At 43.5% G+C, this 22,159-nt stretch overlaps 3 protein-coding genes across 13 annotated transcripts in view; 2 read left to right on the forward strand and 1 right to left on the reverse strand.

Moving 5' to 3' along the window:
* Positions 1 to 9,709, forward strand: part of ppfibp2b (PPFIA binding protein 2b) — a 76,951-nt gene extending 67,242 nt beyond the window's left edge. For 10 of the 11 annotated variants that reach the window (XM_072663329.1, XM_072663331.1, XM_072663330.1 and 7 more), the window contains 5 exons: positions 470 to 558; positions 651 to 773; positions 879 to 1,010; positions 2,516 to 2,704; positions 3,524 to 4,354. In XM_072663329.1, coding sequence (XP_072519430.1) covers positions 470 to 558; positions 651 to 773; positions 879 to 1,010; positions 2,516 to 2,704; positions 3,524 to 3,730 — 740 coding nt within the window. In that variant the 3' untranslated portion in view covers positions 3,731 to 4,354. Of the gene's footprint in view, positions 1 to 469; positions 559 to 650; positions 774 to 878; positions 1,011 to 2,515; positions 2,705 to 3,523; positions 4,355 to 6,010; positions 6,077 to 8,081; positions 8,154 to 9,625 lie in introns of those variants that run through there. The other variant, XM_072663339.1, reaches the window with a different exon arrangement.
* Positions 9,665 to 10,720, forward strand: rep15 (RAB15 effector protein). The gene has a single exon (XM_072663341.1). It carries the CDS (start codon positions 9,665 to 9,667, stop codon positions 10,412 to 10,414), a length of 750 nt encoding a protein of 249 aa, XP_072519442.1. The 3' UTR covers positions 10,415 to 10,720.
* Positions 10,721 to 12,179: 1,459 nt separating this feature from the next.
* cyb5r2 (cytochrome b5 reductase 2) lies at positions 12,180 to 18,772 on the reverse strand. Its single transcript, XM_072663342.1, has 9 exons — positions 18,694 to 18,772; positions 16,764 to 16,919; positions 15,864 to 15,936; positions 15,665 to 15,771; positions 14,930 to 15,059; positions 14,651 to 14,734; positions 14,468 to 14,553; positions 13,501 to 13,600; positions 12,180 to 12,450 (listed from the first exon to the last, which is right to left on the reverse strand). The coding sequence occupies exons 1-9, from the start codon at positions 18,706 to 18,708 to the stop codon at positions 12,278 to 12,280; spliced, it is 924 nt and encodes a 307-aa protein (XP_072519443.1). The 5' UTR covers positions 18,709 to 18,772; the 3' UTR covers positions 12,180 to 12,277.
* Positions 18,773 to 22,159: the final 3,387 nt, after the last annotated feature.

The following is a 22,159-nucleotide window of genomic DNA, read 5'->3' on the forward strand; positions in this document are numbered from 1 at the left end:
CTTAATATGGAGCTGGTCCCCTTTACTCTAAGCTCTAACAGCAGCAGCAGGTCTGGAGCTCTGCAGTTATTGAGTCAGTTGAAGACTTTTCTGCACTCTGCTCTGAGCTCAGTGCTGTAACTTTACGTGGTGGCCGAGCTGCTCTCTGTGGTTCCTCCTAAACGCTTGCACTGTTCAATAATCGCACCACTCACAGCTGATGGAGGGAGATCTAGGAGGGAGGAAATTTCACCAGCTGACGTTGTTGTTGCAGTGGTGTCTCCTATTACATACAGAACCACCCTGGAGTCCAATAAGATCTGCATGGCAGACTTCATGGCTAGGGACTTGATTTTATACAGCTGAAGCTGAATGAAACGTCTAAATTCAATGATTGAGAGGTGTGTCCCAATACTTTTGGCCATATAGTGTATATACAGGTTAGACTGACCAGTACTTGTAGGTGTAAGCAATGTGATGCTTCTCACAGGGTGGCTGGATGACATCGGTCTGCCGCAGTATAAAGACCAGTTCCACGAAGGCCGTGTGGATGGGAGGATGCTGCAGTACCTGACAGTGGTAGGGGCTTTCACACAGGCCAGCGTCCACAGTATCCGTATGCCAGGGTATTGTTGCATAGTGTCTAATAGATCCTGTTTGATTGTTCTCAGAATGACCTGCTGCTTCTGAAAGTGAGCAGTCAGCTCCATCACCTCAGTATTAAATGTGCTATCCATGTGCTCCACGTCAACAAGTTCAACCCCAACTGCCTGAAGAGGAGGCCAGGGGACGAGGTGAGCAAGAGGAGTGTTCGACCTTCAGCTTGCGCTGTGAAATTTAAGAGCTGGATCCCACTTCGATGAAGGTGTTTTACGCTTTAACCTGTGTGTTACCTGCAGGCACATAAACCATCGACCCCCTCTGAGGTGATTCAGTGGTCTAATCACAGAGTGATGGAGTGGCTGCGGTCGGTGGACCTGGCTGAATACGCCCCCAACCTGCGGGGCAGTGGTGTGCACGGGGGGCTCATAGTGAGTAATATAATACACAGTCATTTTAGACTTCTGCTCACAGCTGCCACAACCCTGCTGGAAATCCAGCCCATGACCTGCTTTTGCTGGTAACTGGTTTTAGATCAGTCTCTGATGATCAAAGTGGTTGAAAAGCTGCGTGTCCAGACAAAAACATGCCCTATACCAGTAAATTAGCTGGAAATTAGCTTGGTCATGCTGGACATGCTGGTAAACCAACTGGGTTGCTGGTCATGCTAGTTGACCTCTTTAGTTGTGCTGGTCATGCTGGCAGACCAGCTGGGTGATGCTGGTCAACAAGCTTGGTGTTGCTGGTCATGCTGGTCATGTTGACCTCCTTAGTCGTGTTGGTCATGCTGGACGACTAGTTTGGTGTTGCTGGTCATGCTGGTTGTGCTGGTCATGCTGGTAAACCAACTTGGTGATGCTGGTTGACTGGCTTGGTGTTGCTGGTCATGCTAGTTGACTTCTTTAGTTGTGCTGGTCATGCTGGTAAACCAACTTGGTGATGCTGGTCGACTAGCTTGGTGTTGCTGGTCATGCTAGTTGACCTGTTTAGTTGTGCTGGTCATGCTGGTAAACCAACTTGGTGATGCTGGTTGCCTGGCTTGGTGTTGCTGGTCATGCTAGTTGACCTCTTTAGTTGTGCTGGTCATGCTGGTGGACTAGCTGGGTGATGCTGGTCGAATAGCTTGGTGTTGCTGGTCAACTAGCTTGGTGTCATGATCATGCTGATCATGCTGGTCAGGCTTTTCCACCAGCTTGGTCATGCTAGCTGACCTCCTTATTCATGCTGGTCATGCTGGGCGACCAGCTTGGTCATGCTGGTTTAGTGGATTAGTGTTGCTGTTCATGCTGATCAGGTTGACCTCCTTAGTCCTTTTCCAAGGCATTTGGGACATTTCTATTGGTCCATTCATAACATAGCATTTTGTCAGAACATAGAAAGCAACTGCCAGATTCACATTATGTCAAATGGAGATACAAGGATCCTTTGTTCCCTTTGGCAACACCGGTAACCTGAGGATCTTGTATAATTTGCCTTTTGATTTAAAGAAGCCTTTTTGTATTTGTAGTTGCGTAACACCACCTCACTTTAGTCACATAAAGCTCCACTGTGCGGAGCATGTCCCCTGCAGGCCTGTGCGGGAATCTGCTGATTTCCTAGCCCTGATTCCAGTCACATTTCCAACATCATGACCCTCAGTATGAATATTGGGTTACATCAGACCTTCAGATCTTATCAATCAGATGAACTCATGCTCCTCTTGTTTGTTGTCTGTTGTTTTTTGGTTTAAGTCATCTGCTAAATGATGATGATGATGATGATGATGATGATGATGATGATGATGATGATGATGGAACAGCATGAATGACCTTGTAGGGCTTGTGCTAGAACCTGAGTAAGAACTTTATTGGAAACCCCTCCCTCATAGCTCCACCTACAGTCAGAGACTACACCCACGCAGTTGATGCCTAAAGTGTATGATTGAATCCTACAACAGATCTTGGAGCCACGCTTCAACTCCGACACCCTGGCGATGCTGCTGAACATCCCTCCACAGAAGACCCTACTGCGGAGGCACCTTGCCACTAACTTTGGGTCACTGGTGGGAGCCCAGGCTCAGCTGGAGAAGCGCGAGTTTATGGAGTCTCCAGGATACACACCGCTCTCCACCACAGCTAAAGTCCGGGTACTGAAGCTCACTTTTTAGTTCAACTCTGCTTTATTTTAACTGAACCGTTCAACTTGTAGCAGTATTGCAAGGAAGCTGCACACACACACACACACACACACACACACATACACACACATAAAGATAAACACTTTATTTTAGGCTTTTGGAGCATTGCTGTGAGGATTTGATTGCATTTAGCGACAAGAGTGTTTGTAAGGTCAGAATGTAATGTTGGGTCAACCCACCCTACTTCATCCCCAACTCCCCAAAAAAGTATTGGATGGAGCACCATCCATCATTCCAGAGACACACAGTCCCTCCACTGCTCCGTTATACCACTCTAGCCCACCTCTGGCATTAGGAGGCACAGTGCCAATAGGTTCATGTTGATCTGCTCCAGAGAGTCCTATTCTATTGGCCATACTTCTTTACAGGGACTCGACAAGCTGTGTGTCTCAGCAATGGGTGCAACTTAAAGTAGCTGAATGCATTCATTAGAAAGGTTGTCCGCAAACATTTGGACATTTAGTGTATATAGAAATGAAGTTTTTGTGATGTGATAAAAATAAAACATATTTGCATACACCCTCCTTTAGCCACGCCCATTTATGTTGCAGTGTTATCCCGGACTACTTATTGCATTAGGTGTAATACAGGGCAGCTAATCAGAACAAGGCTCAAACCCTGTAATGTAGCACTGATACTAATAATAATGTAATAAAATACCTTAATGAATTCATTTTTTGCTGCTTTTTGTGATCTGATGTCCGAAAAAAACATGTTTTAAGACTTTATTACTGTATAACCTCTCTGATCTCTTTCGTCCCTCAACAGCCAAGAAAACTGGGCTTCTCCAATTTCGGCCACCTGCGCAAGAAACGTTCGGACGACTCCACAGACTACATCTGTCCTCTGGAGGCAGCGCAGGTCCAGGCTCTACTGAACGGAGCCCAGCGGCCCTACACGGGCTTCAGGGGTCTCAGCCCCATCCTGGACCGGGACCCCGAGAGGCGGGAGCAGGTGGGGCCTCCACACGGCTGAAGCTAAGCTAGCCCACCCCGCCTCCCCTGAGCTTGCTGCCAGTCCCACACCATTCCCCACTCAGCTGAACCAACTGCCAACCCCCTCTCATTCTGTGCCATCATGTAATACCCAGCATCCCTCGCTCACGGCCATGCGACGTGTTACTGAGTGACAGTTAAACAGAGACATTCGCGTACGGCCGCGAGGTTTCACCTGTGGATTCGAGACCGGTTGTGGCCGGGTCTCACACGTGCCACTGTTTATAATAATATTTTATTACGTGACATGTAAAACTTAACCTGTCATATTAGATCAACTTACACTGTTCCATTTTTACCACTCAGCACATTACTGTCATGCTGTTCTGTCTGGAAGCAGAGGGGTTTAATCGACTCGTGCAATATTTGCACACTTTAGGGGTGTATTTAATATTTATAGTGGGGGATTTTAGCATGCTTACAGATGATTTTTAACACGTTTGGTAATATTTGAGTATATTTGAAATAGCTGTTTCGTATAAATATAATATTCCTACATTCTAACATATTTTTATAAACAGATGGATGTGCCGCTTCATGTAAATATATAAAAGCGAAGGCCACGGGAAATACAATGATCAATAAACCTCCTCCATCACTGTGACACTGTGTGTTCTTCTGCAGAAACTGGCTCACGACAATAAACACACCCAGCATTCTTAGTTGGTCTTTAAAGGGTCTTTAGAGGTTTACTCATGAAGTTATCACAGTTTTATGAACCCAAAATAGATATAATATACACACAGCTTGTCTAAGCCCTGTAGAGATGTACTGCCAATAGAATAGGACTCTCTGGAGCAGATAAATAAACATGAACCTATTGTCACCATGCTGCCTAATGCCAGGCGTGGGCTATAGAGGGGTATAAAGCCCCCCATCATTGAGCTGTGAAGTAGTGGAAAAACTGCTCTCTGGAATGATGGATGGTCCAGTACTTTTAGGATGAGTTGAGGAGTTGGGGGTGAGGAGGATGGTGATCATCCAACATCCTCACCTCACTAACACACTCTTGTCGGTGAATGCGATTAAGTCCTCACAGCAATTCTCCAATATAATCCTACATAGTCCTCCCTGGACAGTAGAGACAGTTACTCCAACACAAGCAGGATAAACTCTTTTTAATACCCTTGATAAAATACAATTAATGATCATTGATTTTATTTTTATTTTAGAAAATAACTATGAATTATTTATATGTGCAAAAGTTTATTTCTTATTTTCACGTTGAAAATCAACAAAATCTGATGTCATTTGACCAAGGGTGCCCAAACCTTTGCATAAGACCCATTAACCATTTTTTCAAACCTCTTTTTAAACACATTTGTTTGTTATTGTTCCTTTAAGACATTTATATATTTATATGATCTGTGTTCTGATTGGTTCTCCTATATTACCCTCCAAACCCTGCTCAGAACTTCAGCATGAATGGGTGGGGCTAAACTGCTGTAGGCTGAATAGGTGGATATCAGTAATACAGGAGCTCACAATAAACATTTCACACTTCTACCTCCACATTCGCTTTGTATGTATATGTATTGGTTTCTTTGACGTCAAAACAGAGTATAGTTTCCATGTATGGACTGTATGGGCTTAGGAGGGCATAGTTCATCTTGAAACAGTGTTTATATACTTTATCAACATTATATAGCACATTAATCGAGATTAATATAGCACATTAAAGGAGAGTTTAGTTTCCTGTTATGGGCCTTTTAATATCGCTAATGGAATTATGCCTTGACCTATATGCTGTTGAACTTATTGCAGTTGGTAATCAACCATACAATCTATATGTGGTGAATGTAGAGACTGGATAATTCCCTAAAAAAAAGTACTAGGCCCGAGACCTACCTAAACCCACACAAATGATCCAAATGGACTCTGACCCCTTTAAAACTGTGTTATTGAGAAGTCCAGTCAGTCATTATGATCTTTAATACACTACATTAGAAAGGCATTACCTGATATGCATAATTAACAAGCCTCATTCACTAACCTGCTCTTACCAACAAGCCCATTTCCCCCAAGACGGAGAAGTGCATGCTGGGGAAGGAGCATCATGCACCTAAGGGGAAGGGCTTCCATCAGCAGGTACCTTTGGATACCTAGATTACCTCATTCTTTTGCCTTCATTCATTGCCTCGGTTAATTTCACCACCCATTGCTTGCGCTTCATTATATGTCACGGAGTAGACAGCTGTTTTTCCTTGGGTCTCTTATCTATAATCCTCATGATGGCTCGATGGATGGCTTGTCTTCCCAGATGCTGATAACGAAAGGAGCAGTGATGCAGATAGAAGCTTTATCAGAAGGCATTAACCACCTCACAGTAAGTGCTCCTCTACCATCTGCCCCACTCTACTAGCTATATATATGACAGCTTTCACAACCGTCTCATTAAAACGCTAACAGAGTTAGAGTGTCGACTATTGGGCCGTACTTACAGAACCCTCTTATATAATCCTACTTTGTATGCTTACCGAATTAATCCATTCAATGTGCTGTAGAATGCATTTATTCAGTATTTATGCTTGATGTATAAATATTAATAATGTGACTGAGATGCAAAATATGCCCAGATGCATTTTTACAACCCTGTTATTTTACATTATAATGTAACTGTTACAGTTTCCTGTTACAGTGGGCTTGTTATTAGCTTTTATTGGCTGGTTAATGTTACCAAGATGATCCACAGCTGTACAGCATAGCCTAACCTAACCTAGCATAGCTGAGAACCAGGTCTTACCAGATAGTGTTGCTGCTATTATAGCCTTATAGCTATAGCATTTTTAGCAGCACTAAGGGTTTCTCTGCACTGCGGCGCTTGCTCGGGTCGACCGTACGTTAGATGTTAGGCCTTCTTAGCCGAAGTAGCCATTGCGTTCAGCCTCAAAAAGTCTTCGCTAGGGCCTTTTACTTACCTGGCTTTTGCTTTAGAAGAATAACACAACAGTGTGTAAGGTTCACGGCCTCCATGTACCCAACTCTCATTATTCAACCATGCCAAGATGAATGGATTTGCTTTCTAGGGCACCTTAAAAAGTCCCCCAGGTGATGTGATATCTCGGTTTTCTCGGTGGGTTCTCTCCCCTCATAGCAGCTGGATCCTAAAAGTTTTATTTAGCATGATGTTTTGTGTCAAGCTCTGCTACAGCACCAAACAGGAGCAAGGCCTAGCCAAACATGCTCATCAAGGGCCGCTATGAGAGGAGAGCACCAACAATTTACTGTTACTCACTTACCCTAACACCTAACACCTGGCCTCACCTTTCCCCTCTCGCTTCCAGCACTTACTGAGCCGAGACGAGCTGCTGAGAGGAATGAGACGCAGCCACACAGCCATAGTGTGAGCGAGCTAACACCGCTAGCAACTCCCCGAGCCTAACCCAGCACACCCTCACCCTCCAGAGGAGAGCACCCAGCGCAGGGACTGAGCTCTGACGCCCCCCCCCCATCCCCCTGCCAAGCTCAAGCATAAATCTGATGGATCTGGCAACCACATTGCTTCGTTCTCGGGTTAAGTGTGGAGTAAAGTGTATCATTTATTGTAGGCCTATTTTTTAAAGATGACTAGCCATTAATAAAATGTGTTGAATACAATATAGTGAGTTTGAGGGTAAAAGCAATAGTTATGATAGTTTAAAATCAGTGTCTGAAAAGTATATTTTCATAAATATGGTGCATTTTTGTCTTGGGCTGAGCAATTTGGATAAAAACAGCTGGTCCATAGCTTATATTAATCTTACAGACAAATACCTCACTTGTATTGGACCCAATAACCACCCTTACGAGTCCTCAGCCTTTGATTTTTTCCCCTCTGTATAAATTGTATTATTTTCTACTTTATAGACTAATGACTTTTACAGTTCACACATGTTTTTGCACTTGCCAGTGATGAGACGAGCAGTGAAAAGCTGTTAAATCCATCACAAATGTACACATTTATGAGGACTAAAAGGACAACTTTGAAGCAGGAGCTGAGCAAATAGCCACAAACAGACCAGAAAGCACTCCACCACTGTCACTGGTATGCTCCTTATTCATAATTGGTGCTCCTTGTCCAGCACAGTGACTCAGTAAACCTGTGTAGCACTTACATCGCTGCATTAACCGAAGCAGGCCCACCCCAGGCTTGTTTCTTTTGCCTCAAACCCCTGCAAAGACCAAAATGGACTCTGGCAGCTTAAGGGACTAAAAGGATGGGATGGATGAGCCAAAGGTAAACTCTCCTGCTCATCTCCAGAGGACACTCCCAGTTAGGAGATGGACATCCCTGCTTTTGGGAGGGTCCGAGGTTGTGTCTTTGCCTTAAACTAGCACACATATTTTGATAGGAGCTCAGAGAGGAGAAGAGAGAGCCGGCTGGAGTTTGTCTGTCCCCCAACACCAAGCAAAGACTGATACTGGTGAGTAGCGCTGCAGTGGACCTGAATATGGTACCTACTTTCATCCAGGACAGATTTACAGCCTTATACCACAACTAGTCAATCTTGAGACAATATATGTTTGGTGTGGATTGTTTCAGTTGGAGCCTTTCATTCATTTTTTACTGGAGCTACAAGGCTAATATAACTAATAAGTAATGGAAGCTTATAGATGACCTTACCAATTAGCATGGTGTACACTGCAGGTCACACTTGCATCAGATTGGTCAGTAACCTGCTATTGTTTTTAGCTTCTGTCCATTTTTAGAAAGGCCTGTGCTTCTATAGGTTAGCTTAATTGTATGTTATATAGTGTGAGAAACTGTAAGCACAATGCTAGATGGTGGTCATAAGGTTCCATTACTTGTTAGCTTCTTGTTAGCTGCATTAGCCATCTAGTGGGGTACTGAAGAAAACAAGCTCCAGATACCAAACGTGTCCTGACTGGCCGAACATACTGTACTGTAGTACTGCTTACAGGCCAACTTGGACATTATGGCAACTAATGGTTGCTCCCAAGGTCATTAAAGATGGATTCCACTAATTTTGCATTTTTTATAATTATTTTTTTAAGATGTAAACAGAGTCATTTAGTGGTTTGGTGTTAAACACTCCATTCTAGAGAAATTGACTCACTATAGTCACTATATGTCCAAATATTTGTGGACACCCCTTCTAATGAACACATTCAGCTACTTTTGCAGACTCAGATGTGTAAATGCACACTCACACACAGCTTGTCTAGTCCCTGCCAATAGAATAGGACCCTCTAGAGCAGATAAACATGAACCCATTGGCACCATGCTGCCTAATGCCAGGCGTGGGGTATAAAGCCCCCCCAGCATTGAGCTGTGGAGCAGTGGAGGAACTGTGTTCTCTGGAATGATGGATGGTGGAGCTCCATCCAGTACTTTTGGGATGAGTTGTGGTGATCATCATCCTACATCCTGACCTCACTAACATTCCTGTTGCTGAATGCAGTCAAATCCATACAGCAATGCTCCTCCTCCAAAATCTATTGAAAAGCCTTTAATGGACAGTGGAGACAGTTACTCCAACACAAGACTTTTAATACCCTTAATTTCAGAAGAAACAGAAGAATTCTGAGATTTCAGAATGAACAGGTGTCCCAATACTTTTGTCCATATGGTCTACATCACAGAATGATGCTGGCGGTGTTGGACAGTAAATATATTGGCTATATTTGAGTTTTTGAATATGTGAATCACCACCATTATAAAGAAAAGAGTCAGTGACAACCCACCATGTCACATCAGACCATTTTGAATGACTGTTTACATCTTAAAATCTGCAAAGAAAAATAGCAAATTTAGTGGACTTCCTCTTTTAGACTCCACCAAGACTATGTTAGGGTTTCCAGTTGATGAAACCACTGAAGTACGTTTGAAATCTGGACCATCCTTGAGTAAAACTACTCTAATTATATTTTGTAGTGCATTAGAGAAACAACTCTTTAACCAGGACCAACCAGGATGAACCAAGCGGAGAACCAAGCCAAGGCTAAACCCCGGATATTCAGATCCCTGTGGTCAAGTACCAGTAACCCTTCCACCACCACCTACTGCACTCTGTTTAGTGATTGCATTCGTGTGGCCACGACTAGGACCAGGGAATATCTTCTCTTCTCCGACCCAGAAAACAAGTTCCAGCCAAGTCCTGCTGCCCTCTGTGAGATCTTCCTCATGACTTACCTCCAGCGTAGCAACCAGCTAAACCTCGCAGAGACTTTCCACTGCACAGTCATGACCCAGGAACAAAAGCTCATTCTGGGAGCAGACTGGGTCTGGGCACACCTAGACCTTCCCAGCAAGAAGGACCCCAGGGTCCAAATTGCCGTCCAGGTCCTGCACCCTCCTGAGAAAAGGATGGAGGATGTTGAGGGACGTTCCTCAGATGCCTACGAGGAGATCTTACGTACGGCTGGCATGGAGCCAAGTGCAAAAACTCGAGCCGAGAGGATGGTGGAGTTCTGTTCTGCAATCGGGAAGACCTGCTTCGCTCTTTTCCTCTTCTTCGGCCTCAAGAACGACCCTGCGAACATCTACGGGCTTTTGAGCAACAACCTACACATGGCTGCGGGGAAGTGCGTTCAAATCGACCAGGCCTTTATAGCGAATTTCTTTCGGGGGGCCAAACGCTTCGTAACTCCAGCTGCGATGTTGCAGGCGGTGCTGAGTACGGAGGATAATGAGCCTCTCACCATGCTCGTCAAGTTCATCTAACGTTCTTGTGTTTATAATCAGCAGCTGCTGCCGCTAAGTACAGGTGGCAAAATCCAAAGGCTATTATAATGGACAACCGTGACTTGGTTTGCTTTGGTCAGTGGTTGGCAGACCATCTCATCTTAACATCTAACTGGATTCTGAACGTTTACACAACTGGATCTGATGTTGCATTGTGGGGAATTTTGCACCAACACCAGCAAATAATGCTTAACTTGTTTGTGGCTATTGGAGTGTCTTTCAAGACTTTTCAGTCAAAACAATAACAAAAGTTAATTTTATAAAAATGTGATTTATGTGAGAAGAGTGAGAGGAATTAAACGAGAATCTAAAAATTAATTTGTAAGTTTTCTGCTCTTTACAGTCTCTATTGGCTTGTTTATTCCTTCCACATTAACGTGTTTTATGACTGTATTATAACTGTATTTGGACAAAAGTATTGGGACACCTACTCATTCAGCATTTCTCCCGAAATCAAGGGTATAAATAAAAGAGTTTTTACTGTCCAGGGGGAAACGCTTTCTACAAAATTTTGGAATAGCATTTATATAAAGATCTGATTAAGGATATATAAGGATCACCATTCCCTCCATCCCAGCTCACCCCAACTTGGATTAGATTGGAGCACCAACCATCATTCTAGAAAACACAGCTCTTCCACTGCTCCACAGCTCAATGCTGGGGGGCTTTATACCCCTCTAACCCACGCCTGGCATTAGGCAGCATGGTGCCAATAGGTTCATGTTTATCGGCTCCAGAGAGTCCTATTCTATTGGCAGTACTTCTCTACAGGGACTAGACAAGCTGTGTTTGAGTATGCATTTGCACATCGGGATCAGCAGTCTGTGCAACTTAAAGTAGCTGAATGCATTCATTAAAAGGGGTGTCCACAAACATTTGGACATGTAGTGTGTCGTATTCACAGCAACACAGAAGCGCACAGAGCACTGTTGCTACAGCAGGGCTTGTAGTTAGACCCTAGTTAGACAGACTGAGAGCTTCTTTGCAAACACTGATGTCCCTCCTAAAGCAGGAGTAGACTGATAAATCCCTGTGCTGATCGTGTATGTAATGGTTGTGTTTACAAATAATAAGTTCAGCCTTGGTGTTGTACACCACAGGGGCTCGTTCCATGCCGTGCTGTTAGACAGTATGTTGGTGTGATTCCGTGTTTGGAATATACCAAACGATTCTCTGAAATAATGACATAAGTGGCAGAATGACTTCATTCGAATGTTACAATAAATGTTCAAGAAGCACATTCAAAGAAATCCTGTAAAGGTGAGAAACTCTGGCTGGTATAAAATTTGTATATAATTTGTATTGTTGGCCTGGCTGCATGTTCATAATACACTCTGTTGACAAAAGTATTGAGACACATGCTCATGCATTGTTTCTTCTCAAATCAAGGGTATTACAAAGGTACTCGGGTCAAGCAACGTTGAACAGTTCACCCGAGCAGCTCCACCAAAGTCCCATAGTGCAGTAGCAGTAGTGCTCCGTCCTGGAGTGGCAATGACGGAGACACCGTTCTCCCTGTTAGAGTCAGTGGAGCATCAGCATGATCCTGAAGCTGCTGTTTGAAGCTAAAATAGTTACATAATGTTGCTTTAATAAGTATGATATTTACATTCTCCACTTTCTCTGTGTCCTATTTTAGACAGCTACTGATCTACGCTTGGCAAGCTGTCTGGCACACAATCTCAGATCTATACCAAAATGCTTTCATTTTAAGGTTTAGGTTCAACATGAGCTTAAATGGGAAAATTCAACATTTTATTTCACTCTAAATTAAATATCATGAATCAAAAACTACCACACACACACACACACACACACACTGTTTGAATGCATCTGATGGCTTTAGTATGCAAAGGTGTTTTCTTCTTTGTAGCCCAGCTTAGTGAGGTTCGGCAGGCACGCGTTCTGGATCATGGGGGGCGGGCCACACATCACAATCAGCACATCATTGGCGGATGGAGGAAGATGCTCTTTTATCATCTCTGCATTAATGAATCCTGTGCTGTACTTCCAGCCTGGGGTGAGAACAAAGCCGGTTTATTATTGCACAGATTATAAAGGAATCACACCAAGGAACGAGAGGAGAACTAGAGGAGAGTAATAAAAGCCTTATTAATGTATTTATACTTGTTTTTTTACAACGTATGAAAATGTCCTTCACACTGTGTAAACCTTTCATTATGAATGACCCAGAATTATATTAATAATTATATTAAATGTACATTAAATCCCATATCATACACTTTCTCTGTAATTTTATTTATTTATTTATGTTTTTGAAACACTCTGGGCCCTATCTTACACCCCACCAACCGTCTATTTTCACACCTTCCGCCTGCATCGTTTAAACAGCAACAGTGCTTGTGAATATATCCACGCCGATGGTCATGGTGGTCTCGAAATTAGGGGTGTTCAGGTCAATTTCTGCCATATTGCTACGTATCTTGGCAGCGGAAAACACAGAAGGAGCTCCACTGACTGAAAACAGCCTAGCCAGACGTCCGCCAACAATCAGACGCTTGTTGCTATCTTGGCAGTGCATTGTCAACACAGGCACGTGCACTGCCCCCCACTCACTCTTTACACCACTAAAATAGCAATCCGCCAAAGTCAGACCGCACCTGGCTCTTAAAGGAAACAGCGAGAGACACGCTGATTGGTTTATTACTGCACATTACGCCCCCCAAAAAAACACACCCATTATTAATTAAGAGACTTAAGAGAAAGTACATGACTTTTGAGTGCTTCGAGACGCGCAAGATGTACTTTTCCCGTCGTTACGATAGCAAAGACACACCGCTACGCCCCCTTACTCATTGCTGCGTGGTGCACGGTTGACTGCTCGCCAAAAGATCGCTAAAATAGGGCCCTGTGAATGACTTCAGCAGGAAAGGCTGGAGCTACATTGCTGCAGTCTATTTCTCTAGACGCCTGTATATGAATCTGATGTTTAAAATGAGCTTAGTTTTCATAAAGGCACCGCATGGACTAGAGATTTATTAGGTAATATATATTATTATATATATTTTATTATAATATTATATATTGTTTTTAAGAGCTGTTACCTTGTGGAGGTCTGTCCAGCGTGTACCACAGGTTGAGTTTATCAGGGTGATTCTTCAGAACCTCATCCAACTCCTTCCTTAGCAAAATATCCTCCTCAGTCTGAGAACAGAGTTAATGGGAGTATATAAGTGTCATACAAAACATTTTAAAGGGTCTTAATGCTGGCGTGGGAGCAACACTGGACCTGATTAATGTTAGCTGACAACTGTACAGGGTTGCAGGGTTGCGGGCTATGTCCACTCTGGCCTGTCATGTGATGTGTTTATATTTAAGGATGTTAAAGGACATTTGTCAGAGGGAGTGAATTTACTCTACAGCTATAGATTATAGCTATAGATGTAGCTTATTCTGCTAGTTTATTACTACCTCCTTGTGGAAAAAAGTATTTGGACGGTTTCTTCTGAAATCTAGAGTATTAAAAAGAGTTTATCCAGCTTTTGTTGGAGTATCTGTCTCTACTGAGAACTCCTCCAGGGAAGAAGGCTTTCTACTAGCTTTTGGAGGAACATTGCTGTGAGGATTTGATTATGCATTCAACAACAAGAGCGTTAGTGAGGTCAGGATGCTGAATGATGATCACCACCCCTCCTCATCATCCACAACTTATCCCAAAAGTATCGGATGGAGCGGCAACCATCATTCCAGAGAGCACAGCTCTTCCACTGCTCCACAGCTCAATTCTGGGGGGCTTATACCCTTCTATAGCCAACACCTGGCGTTAGGCAGGTTAGGCAGGTATGTTTATTTATCTGCTCCAGAGAGTCCTATTCTATTGGCAGTACTTCTCTACAGGGACTAGACAAGCTGTGTTTGTGTGTGTGTGTGTGTGCATTTGCACATCTGTGTCAGCAATGGGTTCAACTTAAAGTAGCTGAATGCATTCTTTAGAAGAGGTGTCCACAAATATTTGGACAAATAGAGCACATATGCAGGCTCAAGGCCGTGTCATGGTTAAGACTGACTTACTTGGTTGGCAAAAATAAGGGAGCACTTGGTGCTCTCTGTAGGGTCTGCTGTTATGCTGCGGATGAGCTGCAGCATTGGAGTAATGCCTGCAAAAAAGCGAGAGACGGGTCAGGAGGACATGTGACCCGAAGGTCATTCCAGAATGGGTCTGCCTGGCTGGTTTCATGCTATTAACATATTCACCTGTGCCTCCTGCGATCATGCCCACGTGCTTGACCTTTCGCACCTTGGCCTCAGACTTTTTATCAGGCCGAATAGCAAACTGACCTGTGGGAAGATTTAAAACACATCAAGGCCTTTAGTACATCAGTAAAGTTCTTTATGTACAGTGTCCTGCTGCCCCCTGTTGGTCACTTGTATGTACTACTTTCTTAAAAACACTTCCTTTGTCTTTCTGATGTAAGCTGTCCAAGCCTTTTCGACCCTTTCAGCCCTTTAGCTAGGTCATCTGGACTGTCTTACCGTTCCCATTGTACACCAGGAGACCGTTTGGTCCTCGGAAGTCGATGGTGTCGCCGATCTTCATGTCATTCAGGTACTGAGACATCTTACCCCCCTCAGGGTAGTTTGGGTGGGTGTTTTTGAAATAGACCTGGTTAAAAATGCAGACACAAACTCAGAGAACAGATACTGTATGTAACATTGGCCTTAGCATTTAACCAATAATTCATGGCCAATAGGCATAGTTAAATACTTAAAAGTATTGGGACACCTGGCCAGTCACTGTTTCTTCTAAAAGCAAGGCTATTGAAAAGGGTGTTTCCTGCTTTTGCTGGAGTAACTGTCTCTACTCTTCAGGGCAGAAGGCTTTCTACTTGATTTTGGAGGAGCATTGCTGTGAGGACTTTATTGCATTCATCGACAAGAGCTGTAGTGAGGTCACCACCCCAACTCATCCTAAAAGTATTGGATGGAGCACCAACCATCATTCCAGGCTGCTCCACAGCTCACTCCTGGGGGGCTTTATACCCCTCTAGCCTACGCCTGGCATTAGGCATCTGCTCCAGAGAGTCAAGGTAGCTAGAATGCATTCATTAGAAGGGCTGTCCACAAACATTTGGACATATAGTGTAGGAATTGGGCTTTTCCTGTTTTCTGTGAAGCTGCCATGTCTGAGATGTCCATGTCTACATGGTTTTCTTCAGACAGTGATGATAACCACTGTATGTCATTCTTCAGCACTGCAATCTTGCATACCTTCACTACTAGGTCCACAAAGCCCTGGTCCTCATCGCTGGAGACCGGTGTGTAGGCCCGGATCACTAAACTCCCGTTGACCTTAGCAGACAGGTACACGTGCTGACCTGTGGCAGTAGAGGAGAAAGGGCTACAGTCATAAATGCAGTGGTTATGTACGTGTAGGCTATATGATAAGCCCGTAGGTAAAGTTTCATACCGACTGGAAGGCCAAGCACATGGACAGAGGAAGGGAGGCCGAAGCGGAATCTCTTGGTGTCGTGTGAGATTTCCTGTCACAACAGCAGACAATCAGCCGTAAACACAGTTTATTAGTGATGCATTTAACGACCTTTTATGTCATTAAAGAATTTATAGGCATTTATATCTGAAGTGCAGCATCAATCAGGTGGTACTTGATCCATCCAGAACCCCGGAAAGCTGGCTTTCAGTCAATCAACCTTGCTTTGAGGGTGTCTCTTATTTTTAAAGTAGTCGAGCATTTACAATTAACAGGGATTAAGAAAGAAAAAAAAACAATAATGTTTAATCAAGTTAAATTAGAAGCAACAAGTAAAAAATTAATTAAAAAAATATTTAAAAACGCATATTAAATGAAACATTTAGAAGAGAACAAGATAATGGACTTAAGAGTGAATAAAATAAACAAATTAAGGTTTAATTAGTCAGAGAAAAAAAAAAATATATAAATAGTAAGTAAATAAATACATTTAATAAATAAAATAAATAAAACCACAGATAGAAGGTCAAACGGGCCAAAATATAATATAATATAATATAATATAATATAATATAATATAATATAATAATTCAAAATAATAATAACAATAAAAAGAAGATGGTAAAGAAGAAGACAAAGATGAAGATGAAATAAATAAATTAATTTATTAAATGAATGAAATAAAACCAGATATTATATATATTATTCATATAATTTTTTATTCCACCCTAAAAGTGCAGCAGTTGCTTAAGGTAAATGCTGCAGCATTTAAGGTGGAATTGGAAGCTGGCAAATAAGAAGCTAGCATCATCTTCAATTGTGGCACGTCATCAGTCCAGAACCACTTCGGCTTGGTCATTAGTTGACTGTATGACTGACCTCCTTCTCTATGAGGGGCAGTGGGTATTTCACAGTGGTGTCCTGCAGTGTTTTAGGGAATTTGCTCTGTTTCTTCCTCCCAGTGGAGAAGCCTTTGAGGAAGAAGAAGAGTGCAGTAGCTAACACTGCTAACAGTCCAACCATCACAGGCGGCGTCTGCAACACACACACACACACACACACACACGCACGCAAAAATGCATTTTAATTTCATTTGAAGCATTCTATCATCTGTATATGTTATGTATAAGTAATGTTTTTTTATACAGTGCTGTGGCATATCATGTTTAGTCTGCATTTGGTGGTAGTAACTTCAGGCTCCTGTAGGTGGCGCTGCATGAGGATATTTGGGCTATAAATACCTGTGGGGTGTGTGACAGGATTTATAGATTGAGAAGAGGTGGTACTGTGCAGTGAGGGTCTCGTTGGATGTGTGGAAAATGGGTTCGCAAAGTAGATACAGTTAATGATTGGCTAAAAGGAGTGACTGCAGTTGGGCGTGGTTAAAGACCATAGTGTGAAGGAAGGAGCTGAATCTGCAGGTGTGTGGAGTACAGTACGGTCATACTGGTCTACCAGCAGTGGCAGAAATCCCAGTGTACAGGAAGTTCTCCTCAGAATTGTGTCTCACCGGGACCACCGGTATATGTATGTGTATACTTGTAGAACTGGTCACTTCTTGACAGGGTGCCATTAGAACCAGATCTACAACGTTATTCACGTCGCCAGGCATGTTATGGTTTTAATGTTATGGCTGATTGGTGTATATTGTATGCACATACTTCAAACCACAAATCACATTTACAGCATACGACCATAATATGGCTTCAGCTGTTCTTCAGCTTGCCTTTACTGTATTACAGACATCTATATAAAACAACTATCATAGATTTTCCCTCATTATTTATGCCATATTTACCAAAACCAAGCAGACAGGAAATTAACCCTAGGGCTGGGCGATATAGTAAGAATACTATTTCACGATATTTAATAAAGACTTTTTTTGCGATATATGATATTTATCACAATACATGTATTCACAGACTAAAACATCAGTAGCGTCAGATTCTTATACTCATATATCTGCTGCTCTTCATCTAATTAACCCAGTCTAATCACACTGTTAGAAAAGGTAAAGGTGCATGTATTTGTCACTGTACAGTGAAATGTGTTCTCCGCATTTAACCCATCTGTGGTAGTGAACACACACACACACACACACACACACACACACACACACACTAGTGAACAAGGGGCAGTGAGTACACACACACCCAGAGCGGTGGGCAGCCAACTCCAGCGCCCAGGGAACAGAGAGGGTAAAGGGCCTTGCTCAAGGGCCCAACAGTGGCAGCTTGCCGAGCTCGGGAATCGAACCCACAACCCTGTTATCAATAACCCGGCGCTCTAATGAAACCTGCAGTTGATCAGTGTTTACTGAGCACTAACAGTCTCCTCCATGTGATTAGAAAAGCATATTGTTCTCACCATAACAAAATTTATTACAATATGATAAATAATAAAATAGCCCAGGCCAACCCTGAAACCCTCCTTTTTATGTCTCTGCATGTCAGAAATCTTATACAGACATATAGTCTACTATTATTATTATATATTAGAATTATCTTTACTATTATTGTCTGTAAGCCACTTTAATAAGACTTCAGTAGAGTCCTATTCATAAACAGTTATGGGAACTTCATTAAGATACACCTGCTTATGAGCTGTTAAAGGGGGTCCAGCTACTGCACTGAGCTGCTATGTGCAAGCAAGTCAGCGCCTTGTCCAGGGTCTCTACTGTACGTCCTGCAGGCTACTTTTGGCTGAAGAGGAGAGCAAATGAGTGAGAGAGCTGGAGTTAGTGGCCTGAGTGGAGGCAGATGAATAAGAGGCTGAATAAGAAGAAGTAGGAGAGCTCAGTCAGTCTTACCAGAGTTTGCTCCATGCTGTCCTCTCTGGACGGGGCAGAGTGCACTGCAGGATCTACTGCACGTCTACATGCTCTTTCACCAGCTCTCAGACCTTTGCACTGAACTCACCTCAAGAGGGGAGAGCAAGGAGTTCAATTGGGAGAGGCCAACTAAAGCCTCAGCCAATCAGAATGCACCATACAATAGGGCTGAGTGAGACGAACGCTGCCCTCAGGCACGCCAGCCAATAGGAGGGGAGAATTCCAATAAGGTGGCTGTGACGGAGCTGTGCCTATAGCTGTAAAGGTGGGTGGTGTGGAATCACCCCATTGCCTCATTCTTTAGTAAAGGAGGGGGGGATTACAGCTCCAGGGCTGGAGAGCTGTCTTGTCATATGATCTTCTCTGCAACAGGACAACAGCTCAACTCAGGACTTCTCAAGTGCAACCAAGTTCACTTCCTGGTGTCACCACTAGAGGGCAGCACCACCGCACTCATTGCAGCGTGCAGCACTGGGGAGGCCGTGGCTATGGCCTGGGTACGGTTCCCAAGTATGGCTCTTCTTCACCACATAGACTCACTACTGAGAAGTGATTACTGGCTGTATGTCCAGTCCAGTGGAGGGCAGGGTGTTTGGGTGGTGTTGTGAGATTCTGCTGAGCCACAAGGTTCTTATGGTCTACTTAAGGTTATGTAGCTCTGAGGAGTTAGGGGGGGTTAGATACCTTCACCTTCTCGTACCTGAAAACAATAGGAAACACTTGCAGATGACAAAGAACTGCAAAGAAACATGTGTCCAAACCATGTGTCCAAATGTTTGTAGACACATCTGCAGCGCTTTACAGTGACTACACTATATGGACAAAAGTATTGGGACACACGTCTCAGTCATTGAATTCAGGTGTGTGATTCAGTCCCATTCAGCCACAGGTGTATAAAATCAAGCCCTGCAGTCCCTAGTCATGCAGTCAGCCTTTCTTCCACACACTAGTGAAAGAACGGGAGATTCTGAAGAGCTCACTGAACTCCAGCGTGGTTCTGTATGTAATAGGAGACACCGCTGCACAAACAACAACAAGTCAGCTGGTGAAATTTAGACCTTCCCTCCTAGATCTTCCTCCATCAGCTGTGAGTGGTATTATTATTGAACAGTGGAAGCGTTTAGGAGGAAGAGCTCACAGAGAGCAGCTCAGTGTCCACCGAGTGTCTGTCAGACCACGTAAAGTAACAGAGCGGGGTCAGGGCCGAGTGCTATGGAGGAAAGTGCCATAGGGCCTAGGCTGGTCCAACGCCATATAAATGCTTATGGGTTTAGAATAGGACGTCATTAAAGCTCCTGTAGGTGTAATGTGTCAGTGTCCCAATACTTTTGTCCAGATCGTGTATATGCTGTATGTAATCCAGCCGTTTAGTGTAATGTCAAATGAACACTTCATGATGTAATAGAAAAGAATGACCCCCTGCTATCCCTCCGCCTCCCCATCCAAACTACAGTGAGGAGTTATGCAAAGGTGTTATTTCTGCCATGTGCTTCAGCTCGGCTGGATGAAGAGATGGATGTGAGGTGAAAGTAAAGAGCTGTGCTTGGTGTTTCTGGCTGATTCGGGTCGTGTGTGTCGAGTGCTGGGTTTAATGACCTCTGTGGAGTTTGTTGTAAAAACACAGCTGATGCGTGCCTGCAGGGAATGTGGGCCGTATTGAAGGATCTGCGGCGGCTGATCGTTGCTGTGGTATTTTCTGGACTGATTACTGCACCTGCAGATTACTAGGATCAGACTGCAGTGTGTGTGTGTATGTGTGTGTGTGTGTGTGTGTGTGTGTGTGTGTTATGCAAATGGATTAACTCAGTGTCATCACATTTTGGCAAGTGGTCTTCGAACACAACGAAGCATTAAGGCACAAGTTTAACGAAATTAGGAAGTGTACAGGCGAGTGGGAGGGGGTTCAGGGTCAGTCAAGACATGTTTGTTCATTACACATGTACACACACACACACACACACACACACACACATACATCCTGCAGTATGTGACCTAACGGCAGCCACTTCTGCTTTGTCTAAGAGGCTGTTGGGTAAACGTGCAAGTTTAGCATACTCGTTTCACCACTCTCGACCAGAGCCCAGCAGAGAGAGGCGGGGCAGGGGGCTGAGAGTGAGAGTGAGAGTGAGAGAGAGAGAGAGAGAGTGAGAGAGAGAGAGAGAGAGAGAGAGAGAGAGTGAGAGAGAGAGAGAGAGAGAGAGAGAGAGAGAGAGAGGGGATGGTGGATTTTTCCTTATAGGAATTAAAGGGTTTCAACACTGAATACCACAGCAACCACTGAGCCCACCAAGACACCATAGCAACCACCTGGGAAACTATAGCAACTGCCAAGCAGCCACTTATTGACACCATACCAACAATCTGGAATACCATTGCCACCACCTAACAACCCCAGAGACGCCACCTAGCAACACCATAGCAACCACCCTGCAGTCACTTATCAACACTATACCAACTGTCTGGAATACCATAGCAACCACCTAACAACACCATAGCAACCACTTAGAATACCATAGCCACCACCTACCAGCTGCTTATTGACACCATACCGTCCATCTGGAATACCATAGCAATCATTTAACAACTCCATAGCTACCACCTAGCAACACCATAGCAACCACTTAGAATACCATAGCAATAACCTAGCAGCCACTTATCGACACCATACCAGCCATCTGGAATACCACAGCAACCACTTAGCAACACCATAAAAGTACCTGGAACACCACTGGAATTGGAAACCACTTCAGTCTGCACTGTTTTCAGGAAATGGTCTTTTGTAGTTACAGTTTAATCTGTATAATAAAGCTGTGTTACAGGAGTGATTAATTATAATAATTGTTTAGTATATTTTTTAGATGATTAATTTAATACATCTATTCATCGTCTAATTCACTTCTTTCTGTTCAGGATTGTAAATTCAGGCATTCAGTTTTTGTATTGGAGCTGAGGCCTGATCTCCTGTACAGCCAGGCCCTCAGCTCAGAGCCAGCAAAGCCATGAGGCATTCCACACACAACTGAGAGAGAGCTCCGAGAGCTGCAGTACCCAGACTGCTGAGACACAGTACAGCATGTGAGCAGCAGTGATCAGGGCCTGTTTATCAACCAAGCAACAGTATCAGTGTGGAGTTCCCCTTCATACACTGTGGTACCAGTTCATTAGGTACACCTACAGTATATACACTTGTAAGTACACTCATTGGCCATTTTATCAGAAACACCTACCCTTTTTTCTTGTTTTTTATTATGCAATATGGTTCAGAGCTGACCACTGCTGGAAGTTACTAAAAGGTGTCCAGACCACATCTGAATCTGATTCCATGCATTTTTCCATTACTGCATTTTTCCAGTGGGTGATGTTAATGGTATTTTTTTAATTCCCAGTTAATGAGGTGCTGTATAGTTTTCTTGGCCAGGTCTAATGTTATAAAGAGTCCCACTGT

The sequence above is a fragment of the Salminus brasiliensis genome, chromosome 19 (assembly GCF_030463535.1).
Source record: "Salminus brasiliensis chromosome 19, fSalBra1.hap2, whole genome shotgun sequence".
Classification (NCBI taxonomy): Eukaryota; Metazoa; Chordata; class Actinopteri; order Characiformes; family Bryconidae; genus Salminus; species Salminus brasiliensis.